Source organism: Gopherus flavomarginatus, chromosome 1 (genome assembly GCF_025201925.1).
Source record: "Gopherus flavomarginatus isolate rGopFla2 chromosome 1, rGopFla2.mat.asm, whole genome shotgun sequence".
In the NCBI taxonomy this organism is placed as follows: Eukaryota; Metazoa; Chordata; order Testudines; family Testudinidae; genus Gopherus; species Gopherus flavomarginatus.
In genome coordinates, this window is record NC_066617.1 from 53,263,360 (window position 1) to 53,279,795 (window position 16,436).

Sequence of the window (16,436 nt, forward strand, 5' to 3'; positions counted from 1 at the left end):
CTTGTAATGTCCTTAGCTGCCCACATTCTGCAGCAACCAGACTGAGGGCATAATATCCCACTAGGTGCATTATTGTGAGGGCTTAAAAAGCAGGTTTAATACACTTACATTACAGTATAAATAATATTGCCTTGTCCTTGGCAATAATCCAATTCCTGCGTTGTGCTAAATTATTCTGTCACTGGCAGTTTAGTTTATCCATGGAGAAATTGTAGTAAGGTCTTGAAAAACAGTGTGAGGCACTTGCAATGTTACCCTTTCTTAATAATAATAATAATAATTAATAATAATAAAGGTCAATTAATAAGCCCATTCTCTAATTGTTCAGTTAAAGTATAGACAATATTAATAATATCAGTGCAATGTAAACCTATTTAGGTCCTATAAGAGTGAGGAGATATAGAACCAAATCAGTTTGGCCCAAAAAAGGAAACAGGTATAATATTATATAAAAGACTTATTTCAAACAAAAGCAATGGGAAACATATGCACCAAAATCACTTTTCTTTTGCTTGTTCTGCTATGGCGGGATTTTCTGAGACAGAACCCCTCACATTTTCACCTTGCAGAGTCTGTGCATTGCTACAGTCTTACTCAAGTGAAAAGTTTTGATACAGCTCACTGAAACCCTCCAATACCAGTTATTGAAGTGGTTGAAAGGCATTGCTGGAAAGGGATGACTGATGCTTTTTCCCAACTAGAGGCAGAGCACAGCCTCTGGAGTGCTCCCAACCCTTACTGGCTTGGGAGACAAAATCTGAGTCCCTTTTTTGATGTGTTATTTACTGACACATAAGCCCTAATTATTTACCAAAATCTCTTTTATATGCAGTTTGCAATTTAGCATTTAGATTTCAAGCCTTGCAGTAAGTATTTCACCAAAGTAGTTAAACACTTAAATATCAATAGTGAGCAAAATATTCCACACAGAGAGCTGATTTCACAAGTTGCTACAAGTATGTACTGAATACAGTAATAAAACATAACTAAATATTTTTTCTTCTGTTTAGTCCTGATGGTCAACCCACGCTTCTTCCACCTGAGCACGTGCAAGAGTTAAATTTGAGGTCTACAGGCATGCTCAATACCATCCAGAGGTTTTTTGCATATCACATGATTGAAACATATGGCTGTGACTATTCTACAAGTGGACTTTCTTTTGATACAGTTCATTCTAAGCTGAAATCTTTTCTTGAACTTCGAACTGCAGATGGACCCAGACATGATACCTATGTTTTATATTATAGTGGTCACTCCCATCGCACTGGTGAATGGGCACTAGCAGGTAACCAGCATTTGGAGCTTTTGATAATACATTTTTCATTGATAGAACCTACAAGTAGATTATTGCTTTATTCTTATGAAATCATACCGTACTATTATTAAAACTCAGAAGTTGTATATGTGACAGCTACACATGTACGTGTGAACGTTATAGTTCTAAGAACAGGAGGTGTAAAACACAAATGGCTAAAGTTAACCACATCAAGCTTTCAAATAAATTGAATTCCTTGTTGCTTAGTCATCTACAGACTTGAGTACTTATGAATTTACAGTTTTAATAACCACATTAAAAATAAAAATAAAATGCTTAGCAATAACAAAGTGAAATATATGTAATTAAATGGAATGTTCAGACTTCATCAAGAAGTTATATGAAACTTAATGAATTCAGAAGTCTTAGAATTAAGTAGTAATCTTATCTAATTCAATTCAATAATGTCCTGGGAAGATGATTTTGTTCAACATTATTTATGAAGCATTTAATACAGGTTTTGTTGGCTGAGCTTGCAAAGCCCTACATATGCTCAGGTTGGTGCCATTTATGTGGATAACTTTTGAATACAGCAGCCAATCAATTCCAAAATTTCAGGGAGTCACCAGAACCCTATTGATTTTGGGGAAAATTGGAGCATTGAAATGGGGAAAATGAGAACACGGGATACCTCTGCCATCTGTTTTAGCAGAAAGCCATCTTCCAGCACCTTTCTAATTACATATCAAAGAACTGTTTGATGGCAGCCATTAGTGTCATGGAAGTAGGCTACTAAAATTGCTGTGTTGAGTTGGGGACTCAATTTTTGGTGCAGAATTTGGATCCCTGTAGCACTGAGGTCTGGTCTGTATCTAAAACTTAGGGCAGCCTAGCTGCATCACTCAGGGATGTGAGAAATCCACACCCCTGAGAAATGTGGTTAAGCTGACCTAAGCTCCAGTGTAGACATGCTAGGTCGATAGAAGAATTCTTCCATCTCTTGAGGAAGTGGACTTCCTACAGCGACAGAAAAACCATTTCTGTTGCTAATGCATGTATACATGGTGGCGTAGCTGCAGCGTTGCAGCTGTGCTGCTGTAGCACACGTGGTGTAGATATACCCTACGTATTTCAAGTTTTTAAAGATTTTTTTTTTCTTGGCAGGCATTGCCACTTAATTTTTTACACCTGTGTCAATTTGTGCCATAGGACTTCCTGTAGGGAAGCTCCGTTTTCAAATTACAATAAAGGCCAATATAGTGAGAGTGCGCCTCTTACAAAAAAAATAGAGGCAACAAGATAAAACATAAAATATAGGGAGAATGAAGGATTTAAAAGCCATGACAACATTTTTTTAGTGGATTTGAATTTTCTTGAGAAGAAGTTCCTCCTGGGTTACCCATGAATGGTTTGCATGTTGGCACACCTCCAGTTTTTTCTCACAGAGATAGTATAAAGCCACACCAAGAAAAGGAGCAATCAGTATTTGTCATGAATCACTTTCATGATCAGTTTCCCATTATGAGATCTAGGTAAACCATGGTGTGTAGCTTGATTTTCCTGCCTGATAGAACTTCTTCTGAATGCATCCAGCTGTATAATCTGAAAAGCTGAAGGGTATTTGATAATATAATTGTGCATAGTTTATCCGACAGTGATGTTTCATGACAGATGGAACAGACAGTCATTAGCTCCTCTAATCTGTACTATCCTCTGACCTCTGGAGCAGGTTCATAGAGATGGCAACAATGAAATGTTAACATTCAGATATAGTAGAGGAAAATAGTGTCTTCTGGGGGCTTAAGCAATGATGTAGCACAGCAGTAGCACTGTAGTTTTTGTGCTGTAATGACATCTTTAAGGGCAGCTTACTGTATTTACTAGCTCACTAACAATGTTTTTCATTGTTGGAAGCTTGGAAGTAGCACAGTGGTGTACAAAAAACCTGTTAATTGGTCATGCATAAAGTATGAGCAGTAAAACAGCCTTGGAGGTCATGTTCACTGACTGAATTCAAAAGGCAAGAATCGGGCTATAAAGCTTTGTCTGTATTACTGGAGCTGTCAGTTTAACTGCCTGTGAAACTTGCCGAAGGAGTCAGATGCTGCTACGTATCCATAGGTCTCTTCCACAGCATGGAGGCTAGCTCTGGTGTTGGCTGATCTTGACATATGTTGGAGGGGTTAGCACTTGTGTATATATAGGAGGGTCAGAAAGACTTACCGGTAAGTTGCTCTCTTTTGAGTAGATCCACAGTACTGTCTCTTCTGAATTATCTATGCCCCCACATGATCATGCTGAAATGTAGGAAAGTCCTTTTTGCGGGCTTTGAAAAAGTGAAAAAGTAAGGAAATACTTTTCCCTAATTTACATTTAGGGCTTGTCTAAATTATGGAGATTTTCACCAGTGCAAATCCCAAAATCAGACACACTACATTGGAGCAAAGTGGGACTAAAAGAGGTATAATTTACTGGGTAAATCGCACCACTTTGCACCAAACTAGTGTGTATACATTATAGGTTTCTGTTTTTTATAAGATGAATCTGATGCTGAATTTCCTGGATTTATCATCTTTGTTTTGGAGATGATTCCATCTCTGTACATTTGTACTTACAATATGTACTCTGAACCTTAACTCCATCCTTAATGTAGTTTTTCTCTGGAAGTAACAGATTACAAATGCATTTTTGCTATCTATCAAAGATAGGAATCTGCAGACAGCGATGATATCCCATATACTCTTGGGTATCACTTGACATTCACTGTTTTAAAAGAATACCTCTTCTGGCTACACATCCCCATGACTAATAATAAACTGCCACCTTCTGACAAGACTAATTGGAGTTCAGTTGACCAAAGATATGGGAGATGTACGATTTGGACTCATAGCCACATATTCTGGCTGGTGGTGCTTCTTACTGGATTTGTTTCTTTTTATTGGATGCATCAGGCACTTTACAAATGGATGAAATAAATACATGGGTGCAGGAAGAAATTGCTATTTGCAGCAAAATGTGTTTACAAATATTCTAAATCAAGCATCTGAGCAGAATTTTTTTGGTAGAAATTGATCCAGTTGTATGAAGACAGTAAGTAATGAAAATATTGAATAGAATCAAGTAAATATTAAAGTAAAATATGTTCAGATTTATAGTTATAGTAAGTCTTAGTTACAGCCACTTGAGCTTCATACTCATGATTTATATTTGTCATTGGAAATTCTTGATTTCAAATGCAACCATTCTCCAAGTTAGGGTATGGTGAGTCTGTATGTAGACAGTAATCATTAAAGCATTAAAAGGAAATGCTACTCAGATAACAGCCTAGATTGGTGATTGTCGTATGGAAGTGAACAAAAGACAGGATTCCTTTTGTTATAAAGTTGCCAAAAATTAAACACTCGAGTGTCCGGTTTGAGTCAGTTTATAAACATTTATTCAGAGGCTACAATAAAGTTTCTTCATCTTTATAACACATTTTTTCTTGGCTTGAAATTATATCCACTCTGCACCAATAGCTAGGTTGTAAGTGAACTGGCTTTCTCCATGATGGATTACCTGCATCCTTAATGTAAATCCTAAAATGTAAAACCTGTTTAAAAAGAAGATGGATGCCACTTTTTCTGACTGAAATATGCTTGTAAACAGTGCAGATAAAATTACATTGGCTTTGATCATATCTAACAAAGCATTAAATAGTCTAGTTAGTCCAGTTTAAATTGATGTAAATTCTCATACAACAAATGGGCATATTTCGGAAGTCAGGTTAAAACCATGCTGTCAGGGGAGAACTATTTTCAAAATAAGATATGGATTTTCTTTTTTCAGCCTCTAATACGTGAACTTGTTGCCTCCTGTCTGATGTACCAAATGCTTTATCTATTCTTCCAATTGAGATACTTTGGTGATTACATGTTTTGTATATAAATTTAAAGAATTTAAACACTATTTAAATGTACTCGGACTCCCTGGCGCAAGTTGTCTGTAAAGGTGCATTGCTAGGTTAAAATTCATATCTGCTTTAAAAATCTAATGTCCTACTAATGTTGCTTTAGATTATTAAAAATTATTTTTAAAAACTAGACCAAAATGTTCAGTCTTGGGTCCTTAATATTGTGTATCTAAATCCATATTATAGCTCCAATCTGCAAACATTTATGCGTGTGAGTGAAGCTCATCATGTGAGCAGTCCAATTGAAGTCAGTGGAGTTGCACTCACTGTGCAAATGTTATCAGGATTCTTTCTTTATGCTTTTTCAATAAGTTGCCTGATTTTTCTTAGGTACTGAGTACCAACGGCACCCATTAAATTTAATGGGCCAAAAGTGATCCAACTTGTTAATAACTTTCCTAATTACAGTCTGTTTTCTTTAAATATAGTTTGAGTTTTCAAGGAGATGAAATTATACTGAAAGTTTCAAGCACTAATCAGAAGTAGTTTTTGAGCTAGAGGGAGACAAACATTAGATACCATGATTTGAAACTTTGATTTGTAACTTTTTGATTACATGTAACTTAAAATCCATTTACATTTTCTTTAGACTTCACAGAAACATTCTCTTCTGCCTTTAGAGTAAATTTATCAACGTTCAGGTCAAATGACTCTTCCAAGGCAAAGGTTATGGTGGTGTGTGAGCAGGTAGCTTACTAATTCTGCTCTGAAATAGTCAGGGCATATTATGTAGGTTTAAAACATACCCCATTCTGAGGTTTGAACTTATTAACATAAAGCCAGTAATGTAAACTCCAGCTCACACCTTCTGCCCCTGCTTAGCCATTCTTCTTTAAGTGCTTGCACATGTCCATTCCATCGTAGGTGTGTGCATGCCCCGAGCACAGTTGTCAGAATTCTTTCCCCTAGCAGTATCCTTTGGGTCGGCTCCAGCTGTCTCTGGTGCCTCACGTTCCTCATGGAGGCAGCCTTAAGCCTTGAAGCCGTGCTAAATCTCAGTATTGAGCACCACATCCTCAGTGCAGAGAGCTCCTCCTTAAGGCTGCTCAACTTAATTTATTTCACAGTAGGGTAGGGTTTTGCTCCTACCTGCCTTAATACAAGGATGAGTTAATGACTGCATCTACAGCATTGACTTGGCTGGATTAATTAGCATCTCCCTGCAGTGGAAAAACCCTCTCACCTTCATAAAAGGTGCTAAAACAGGCTTCCTATTGGAAACTGCAGATTTAACTATACTAATGTGTATATTTTTCTGCTTTCCTGCAGGTGGCGATGCATTACGGCTTGACACGCTTTTGGAATGGTGGAGGGAGAAGAATGGGTCTTTTTGTTCACGACTTATAATTGTGTTAGACTGTGAGAACTCCCAGTCTTGGGTTAAAGAAGTAAGAAAAGTAAATGATCTATATATTGCAGTACAAGGAGCAGAATTTGCCAGAGTGGTAGACATTGAGGAAGCAGACCCTCCACAACTTGGTGACTTTACCAGAGAATGGGTCGAATATAATTGTAACCCTGACAATAGCATCAGCTGGTCTGAAAAGGGCCGTGCGGTGAAAGCAGTGTATGGTGTGTCAAAACGCTGGAGTGACTATACTCTACATTTGCCAACAGGAAGTGATATTGCCAAACACTGGATGATGTACTTCCCTCGTGTTACCTATCCATTGGTGCATTTGGCAAACTGGTTTTGTGGTCTCAATCTGTTCTGGGTCTGTAAGGCTTTTTTTAGATGCTTGAAAAGATTAAAAATGAATTGGTTTCTTCCCACAGTGCTGGACACAGGACAAGGCTTCAAACTTGTCAAATCTTAATTAAAAACCAAAGAGGAGTAAAAGTGGGAGCTCGGGGAACTTTCCCACTCTCAAATGTGATTGACTTGCAATTTTTTATATGTAACAGGTTTTTCTCTGTTGAAGAAATCTTGCTACTTCAGTAGCTATACTCACTGTGTTCAGCTTTTTGAGCAATTACAGTATATGCAAAGCGTTGGAAGCTTCATTCTAAAATGAGGAGAAGATTATACTATTTGAATTTTGTTACTGAGTTGTATATAAACATGTAAAAGATTTATTAAATATGACCATGCACTTTGGAGACAGTTTGCATGTTCATATGTGCTGAACAGAAAGCTGCCAACAAATTACAGGCTTTAATAAGCTATGGCTCATATGATGATACATGGTAATTATATCCCTCTCAAACATCAAATACAGGAAAGGAAACGACAGTGTTCAGATCACTTTATTATGCTCTCACACTTCTATGCTGGGTTTCAGAGTATTATAGAACACAGTCAAAAAATAAAAAACTCAAGAAGCACTGTAGGTATCTGCAAGGATATTTAGATTCAGTTATATTAGCATTCTCAGTACTTGCCTGAGGCTCCCATTGACAACAATAGTAGTTGACCACACAGAGGAAGGGAATGAAATGGGTCTTTGTTAGAACATTGTGTGGTTCCAACCATGTGCTTGTTGACAGCCAACAGAGAGAGGTTTTCAAATGTGATTTTTTTTAAAACGTTCCATATTTTTTCAAAATAAATTCAGTCTCTCAGGTGATATTTTCTTTTTTAAAAGAGTTAATAGATATAAGGCATATTAAATGTGCTAACAGGTTGGGGCGGGAAGCGGCTGTCCCATCAGAACTCCTGGACTTCCATCAGTTTGGCTTTTGAATTATTTCCTCTGCAGAAAAACTCAAAATAAAGGAAGCAACTTAGAAAGAAATTATGCGAAGTTTACATATGTATGAATAACAAAATGGAAAGTTCAGAGGTAACCTTGCCCCCAGGTTTCTGATCTGAAATCTGCTGTGCCTAGACCCCAGGGCTGTGGAGTGCTGAGTATAGGATTGGATCCAGGGGGATGAATCTCTGTTTTTTGTTTTTTTTTAACTGAAACCAGACAATTTGACAGGGAGAGCTGGGTTTTCCCTTTGTTGGGGAAATGAGTCCCCTCAACCCTGAGTATCCCTCTTTTTGAGGGACCTGTCAGCATTGCTCCTCTAGTCAGAGATGTTTGTCAGTTAATATGAGGTAACATTCGCAGAACTCTCTGGCACCACAGTACTCTTAGCCCTTGTTCACCTGAAGTGCAGGAAACCAAGATTTGTAGGCTGCTGGGTGGATCCACTTAATGTTGTTTCAGAGTGTGTGTGTGTGAGAATAATTTATAAGATTTGGGATTTACATCATTCACCAGCATTTTAGTAAAAATACAAGTCACTTTATAAATAAGACATTAGCTGAGGAAGTTGCCTGAAATGTAGCTGTCGTTTAAACATCTGAAAAAGAATGTTATGCACTATGTAACTCTTTGACTTCTGAGCGTTCGTAGCCTGCTGGGTTTTTTGACTTAATGGTCAACTCATTTAGATAATTTGCCAATCCTGGTACATATTAATTTGTAAACCCTACAAGAGAGGAAATATTCTAGTAGTAATTGCTGGGCATGCCAGCAATCCCAGTAACTCATTGTTCCTTCAAACTGTCAATTCCAACCTGTTAAATTCACTGGCAAGTTAGGGCACCTTCCCTAAAATTCCTTTATTCTCCTGTGTTGTGCAAGTTAGATTAGCAAGAAAATCACCATGGCCCTCCCTGCCACAAAAAGGGATGGGGAGCTAAGGTGGGTGAGGGACAAATCAAATCAAATAAACTGTCAAGTTTCATTCCATTCAACTATTTGAAAATAACTACTGAACTAAGGGTAACTAAGAAATTCCAAAGAGAAAGCAACAGAGGAAGAGAGAACACTGTGTTCCAAGAAGGGAAGCACTATCTTAATCTTACAGGGCTGGTCTACAACAGTATTTTTCAGCTATTTCTGAGTGACAAACATTGGGTCTGGATGGGAGGGATCTTCAAATAGTTATTTGTCTTGGTAAAATGATCGTTATTTTGGCTGCAGTTTTGGTAACAATTAATTTAGTTGCAATAATAGACTGTTCCATCTAGATGGCTCATAGTACCCAGACAAATCTGGATGTAATGTAATGTAAATGTGTAATGACAGATTTAACTAATTAACTATGTCTCTTTAAAACCCTATTATTAGGACATAGTAGTTATAACACAAACTTTTACAAGTCAAGAAATTAGAACATTGTAATTCAAAAAAACATAAACATGAATCTGGAAATACTGTTGATTTTCATCACCAGCCTTAACTCTTCCTCTTGCTTATTCACTATGGACTGGTGGACGATCCTTTACTCTGTAGTTGCAACTGGAGAAATCTTGTGTTGATATGAACTACATCAGTATATTCTGCTGTTGTACAATGATATAACTGGCTTTCATCTTTGTAGCCAGTATTGGTTACAGAGGGAGCCCATCATTGGAGAGTATATTAGAGATTTGTGGCCTATATGTTTTGAGAAGATATAGAAATGTTGATATTGTGCCTGCATAGGAAAGTGTGAGATCTCTAACCTATGCTGGGAGCGTGAATGGCCTAGTGTGGGGAAGCCAGTCCATAGTGCAATGATGGGCAGGGACAGAGGGCAGTATGTCAAATAGTGTCTGCTGTGGCATGTACCTGGAAGGCAAGGAAGGGGCAGATCCTGTAGCCTCTATTTAGTGGATGGGTTTACAGTTTATCTACTGGCCTGCTGTGTTATCTCTAGGATAGTGGGAATGGTCTTTAGCCTGTAGTTGAAAGATGGATGAGGGATATTGCTATTGATTAAGAAGGCAGAGGTAAAGTTGGTGTTTGGAAACTTAACCGAGTATCTCTATATATTCCCATGTGTGTGTTCTAACTGCAACATTCTAACTTCCTGAGTTTCAAATACTTGTGTTTTAACCTGAACTCAAAAGTCCCTCACTTTCAGACTTTTAAGAATAACAATGGTATTCTAATAATACTATTTTAAATGTGAAGATGTGTTTATAGCTATACTAACTGGGCTTTTTGTCTGGAATCTTCCTTTCTCATTGTCCAAAAGAACATGCTGTCCATCTGTTTTTAATCAAAAAAAAAAAGAACCACAGGGGTTGGGAGCCTACAGAACTCGAACGCATTAATTCTGAATGGCACTAACTTCCATGCCCCATTGTCTAGCAGCATCAATGACTGCAGAACTCCATACTTAAGTGGCTGGCTTTCTGTACAGGCGCCAGAAGATCAGCAGGGATGCAGCTGGAATTCTCTAGAGGTGTTGTGGCATCCAAGCAATTATAGGGCCATGCCCCAACTTCATGTGGCTACAAACTCCTCTGGAGGGGGTAATACATCAGAAACTGCACGAGGCAATGACTTATCCCTAAGGTTGGTCAGGATTGAACAGACAACATTTAATGATACCTCAGGTTATTGATTTTGTTGACAGATACTGGAGCGTAGACAACATGATGACACTCCTGTGGAACTGTGACCTGCCTGGTGTTAAGCGGAAGTGATTTTAGGAACATTTGCAATTGCAAGCTCCAGCCCTGCTACAAGGTCCATGCAGGCAAACCTCAGTGAAACAGGGTATGTCTTCACTACCAGCTGTATCGGCAGGTAGCAATCGATTTCTTGGGATCGATATATCGCGTCTCATCTTGACGCGATATATCAATCCCCGAATGCACTTCTGTCGACTCCGGAACTCCACCAATGTGAACGGCAGTAGCGGAGTGGACAGGGGGAGCCGCGGATGTCGATCCCGCACCGGTAGGTAACTCAGTCTAAGATACTTCAACTTCAGCTATGTTATTCACGTAGGTGAAGTTGCGTATCTTAGATCGATCCCCTTCCCTAGTGTAGACCAGCCCTTACTTCAATGGAACTCTGACTAAATTGATCCTGGTGCAGGGTTGGGGCATATTTGAATCTCAGTGTTACATGGTGCTATTTAAATCTGATTCCAAAGAGTATCTCATTTGAGCAAATGCTTAGGAATGGGCAGTATGGAGTCAGCAGGTGACTCAAGATTTGAGCTTATTTTGCAGGTACTTGACTTCTGCACTTTACATTCAGCCACTCATTCAAAAGGTATGTATTTTTACCACAGCTGTGGGTTCACTTTATGTTGGCTTGGTTTACATTTCAGTTATCTCCTTTACAGGAACATCCTTGCTGAAACATACAGATGTACTGACTCCTAATAACAATTGTCTTGAAATGGACTGCATATTGAAAATATACAGTGATGTTTTTCTCTGACTAAACACAGGATGAATCCATTTGCTTTTTTAAAATGTTTGCACTATCACTTCTGTATCTCCACTTTTTTGTTTGTGCTTTGGGAGTTTTGGTTTTGTTGTCTTCAGATAAAACATTTCCTAGGATTTTTTTTTTAAATTTATAAATTCTTCTTCTCTTCAGTTTGCAAGGTGATAAACTAACAGGGTGCTACACTTGAGTGGTTAGATGGCATTTTCAGTGTGTTGCCTGTGCTGGATAGTGTAATTGGGTGAAATTCCTTGTTTATAAATGTTAGAATTTTTGTTTGGGGAGATTTTTTATATAGTTGGTTTTAGATTCTGTAAATGAATATTTGTGTGTTGTAATATTATTGCTCAAATATATTTTGCTGTTTTGGATGCTCATCTCCATTTCATTTTTTTTCTTTTGTTTGTGGTTTGACACTCTAGTTTTGTTATGCATTAATCTTCCATTTACTGTAATCTCTCGATTTTACATAGTTTTTAAACATGGTTTGTTCCAGTACATTGTGCATTGATAAGAATCACAGCAGCACGGATTGAAAATATATCACCCAAGGATGCTCTTAAATTTGATACTTTAAAAGAAATTAAAAGTAATATTACTAGATTAAATCATTGACACAAGAATCTTTTTATCTTGGGCTATTTTTTCCCCTCCTTATCTCTCCGTAGACAGCCTAATATGAATGCTCAAAGGCTACATCTGCATGAGCAATTTTATTTAGCCTGATTGATTATTCCACCTCTTCTTCACTAACAGCTTACCCCAACTCTCAGTTAAAGTCAATGGAGAGACTCCTATTTGAGTTGGATCAAGCCTAGGAGACTGAGTAGAAATCATCAGACAATGGCACTACAGAATGCTGAAGAAATCAAAACAGTGTACGTACTACTCTCTCAATATCTACTGACAAGATTCCGACAGTACTTTTTTGTAACAAAGATATACCACATTGCTTGTTGACAAAAAAACAGAGTTGAGTTAGGCTCTGCTTGGATGGGAGACTTCTGTGGAACATGTAAGTGCTGCAGGATGTATTTCTGGTGATTTAGCAGATTGCACAGCACTCTACCTTCTGAACTAATACTAAAACTGTCCCCAGCTACTGGGGGAGCCATGCTTCAGTGACACCTATAGCTAAGACCCTGACTATTTGTGGTGTTAAAGATCCAAGGGCACTTCTTGCAAAAATAAAGATGTTAATGTAGGTGTCATGAATAAATTCCAGCTCAGGTAATCACATTCTGCTATCCTTACATTGTATTTGTCATTTCATTTAGTTATCCTTCACTTCTTATCCTAAATTTCTATTTAATATTGCTGATTACTGCATTTCAATGGTGACATGATCTCTACAGTTTGTACTTTAGGCTTTTACATTTATTAAAGACTTTGGAATGAGAGATCCTACATCAATATAAGAAAAAGAAAATAGGATAACCTAACTCAAGTCTTGTGATCATGATTCTAGTAGAAAATGGCACATATTTAACCCTCTTTAATTCTTATTTGAACTTTAAAATTGTAATTTCTTCTTCAAGTCCTTGCTCATGTCCATTCCATATTAGGTGTGTGTGCTCGCCACATGCACCTGTGCCAGAAGTTTTTCCTTTGGCAGTATCCATAGGGAACTGGTTCTGGCACCCTCTGGAGTGGCACGTGCATGGCACGATATAAGGGGCGCCACCGGCTCCGCCCACCCTCAGTTCCTTCTTGCCACCAGTGATGATGCTGGAACTTCTGCTGCTTTGACTAGCTTTCGCTTAGTTCAGTGTGTCCCACAAACATTTCTTGTAAAATAGTTGTATATAGTTTAGTAATTACCCTTAGGGTTAGCTTTAGTTAGTTGGTCCCAGACAGACTCAGCCTAAGGACAGGGCATGGCCCCAGTCCCCAGGCTTTAAACCATGCAATCGTTCTAAGTGGCCCATGCACATCAGCAACCTGCGCGTTAGCTGTTTATGGTGTCTGAGAAGGACACATAGGTGCCAAGTGTCACATCTGTAAGACGTTCAAACCAAGAATGAAAAAGAGAGAGACAGCCGTCTCAGGGCATTCCTGATGGAGTCAGCGCTGACCCTGGCACTGGGGCAGAGGTCCAATAAGGTCCCGAGCACCGCAGCATCAGTACGGAGCGCCCCACTGGTGCTGTCTACGAGCCAACAGCTATATCAGAAAATAAATGATTGGTTATTTCATTTTACCAAAGGTAATTGAAGCAGGTATTTATGAAGTCATTGAGAGGTGAACTGTTCAACAGATTAATCATTAATATTTGGAGGATTTTCTTGCCATGATGTGTTAGGAGGAGAACATCACCAGGCAGACATTTAAATTTTTTAGTTAAATAAAACAACATTATTACGTATTCTGGATTTTTTCTTCAACATATAATATTTTAACAAAACAAGCATATGAATTTTTGAATTTAGTTAAACATTCAAGTTTTTTTAAAATCAAGTTTTTCTGTTAAAATTTTTAACTAAAATAGTTAAATGAAATTAAAAAAGAATTAAATCAACTATGTCAGCCAGGTCAACATGAGAAACTTAAAATATTGGCTTCTGCAGCTAACTCAGTCGTCTTCACCTTCATTTTCCTGTTTGTTCGTAATCTGGAAAAGAAAATCAAGCTTTCCTTCTTGTTCAGGTTCCAAACGATTTCTCAGTTTGGAATGAATTAGTCCAAAGGAAGAAAATATTCTTTCTGCACTAGCAGAAGAAGCTACTGCTGTTAAAAGTGAGATTATCACTTCAACAGTCTCTGAATCCAAGTGCTTAAGTGACTTCCACCAGTTCACTGGTGACACTTTCTTTAAAACATCATCAGCAAACATACATTTCTTGAATAGTTTACCCATAGCTCTGACGTTTATTATATTTGGCACTATGGAGGGATGATTGCTGGATGTACGTGTCATAGCCAACTTCTCTTCTTCAGCAGTTAAGGTTTGACCCTGGTACCAACTACTGAGAATATTTGCAAGAAAATAAGCTGGAGATTGTGCTTGTCCCATTTGTATTTTTAGTGCTTGTAATTTAACTCTGTCACTGCATATTTCTCTCTTTTTTTTTTTTTTAAGATCTCACTCAGTTCCTTCCAAATTTCAACAGCGTCAGCAATAAAACAGCTATTTCCCTGCATTTTGTTCAAGGCTACAGAAATAGGCTTCAGGGTACTCAGCATGTGTTCAACATTTCTCTTAAGCCCAATGTTGAGAACTTTGGCTGTGACAGTGCCATCTATTTTTTTCATGATTTTGTTCACAAACTGCCATCAGATTAGGTCAGTTCTTGATATAGGGCTCAAAACAGTCCACTACTGAGTTCCATCGCACATCTTGTGGGATAGTTAGCTTGGTTCCTCCCCCATTTTTCAGAGAAGCTGCTGCAAAGTGGTTGTTACAGAAGTATTTTGCAATTTCAACAACATTAGCCTTTATTTCTGGAACACTGAAGTCTTTTTGGCTACGAGGTGCATCAAATGAGCACTGCAACTGTATGTTATTAGCTTGGGGCTCTCTTCTAAATAATTTCTTCTCATCTTGGATACATTTGCAGCATTGTCTGTGTCCAAGCTGCATACTCGACATTTGAATTTTTTTTTCTCAGTTTGTTACAACTTTTACTGCTACTACTTGTAGGTATTCTGCTGTGTGTGCATTTCCTGATATATCGATTGTTTCATAAGGAAGATATTCCCTTCTTTTGTTGTATGTGCTTGTGTGACAACGAGATCATTGTGGACATTGCTCCACCCATCAAGACTCAGGTTAACAGTTTTACTCTCTAGACCTTTTGCACACTGCTCAATTTCTCTTTGATACACTTTATCCAGCAATTTGTCTGTGACATCTGCTCTGTTGGGTGGACTGTGTCCTGGTCTTAATGACCGAACCGTGTTAATGAAGTGAGGGTTCTCAAGTATGCGGAAAGGAGAGTTTGTTGCATAAAGAAACCGGGCAATTACCTCTTTCTGTAATCCACTGGTTCTTATCACAAACTTCTTTATGGTTGTTTCTGGATGATAGAGGGTTTTTTGTTTTTTTTTTCTTTTTGCTACTGGTGATATACTGTGGCTATGTGACGTACATGAAGTGACTGAAACACTATCATTGGCAGATAACTCTGAAACTATAGAAAATGATGGTGATCTTGAAGGTGGATAGTCTTCAGAATCCTGTATGTTGAGGATGGATTCTCCTAAACAAAACAAGTCAATGCAGTTGTTTAATTATTACCACCATACTGCTCATTTTGTATTACTCATTGCATTCACTGACAGTACTACTTTAAAGATTAAATTGTAAAAGGAAGATATACCTATTTCAGCAATTTATTTTTTATCACAACTGCATCTAAAATGATAGTACCATAGAGTAACAATTATATAGGGTTGAGGTCTGTTATTTCTCACCTATTTATTTATTTATTTATTTAAAAACATTTTTGTTAACAAGCATGTTATCTCTGGAGAGACAAATCCACAGTTTGAGAACTGTAAAACTAAGAATCTCTGATGGTATCTTCTAGACTGAGCACTGAGTCCCATTGGGTAGATAGAAAGATTAACCTAAATAATCTATACAGAAGCCCCTGGAACCCCATAAGATTGGATCCCTAATCCATGAACTATTGGAACTCGTTTAGAAAACTTGTCTTAAACATTATAATCTACATGTCCATGAATTCCTACCCACCTCCAGGGGTACTGCTTGGAAGTCACCTAATATGGAATGGACATGAGCAAGCACTCAAAGAAGAAAGGACTGTTACCTTTTCCATAACTGTTGTTCTGGTTGTGTTGCTCATGTCTGTTCCATAACCCGCCCTCCTTCCCCACGGTCGGAGTTTCTGGCAAAAAGGAACTGAGGGTGGGGAGGGGGCCTTATACCATTCCATGCAGGCACCACTGCAGAGGGTGCCAGAGCCAGTTCCCTATGGATAATGCTAAGGGAAAAACTTCTGGCACTGGTGCATGTGGCGGGCTCACACATCTAATATGGAATGGACATGAGCAACATATCTCGAAGAACACCAGTTACAGAGAAAGTAACTCTTTTTTT

The 16,436-nt window shown here is 38.1% G+C and overlaps 1 protein-coding gene across 3 annotated transcripts in view; it reads left to right on the top strand.

The window, feature by feature from the left end:
• TMEM168 (transmembrane protein 168) overlaps positions 1–11,751 on the top strand; it is a 31,698-nt gene extending 19,947 nt beyond the window's left edge. For all 3 annotated transcript variants that reach the window (XM_050936180.1, XM_050936181.1, XM_050936179.1), the window contains 2 exons: positions 1,011–1,285; positions 6,477–11,751. In XM_050936180.1, coding sequence (XP_050792137.1) covers positions 1,011–1,285; positions 6,477–7,024 — 823 coding nt within the window. In that variant the 3' untranslated portion in view covers positions 7,025–11,751. The remainder of the gene's footprint in view (positions 1–1,010; positions 1,286–6,476) is intronic.
• Positions 11,752–16,436: the final 4,685 nt, after the last annotated feature.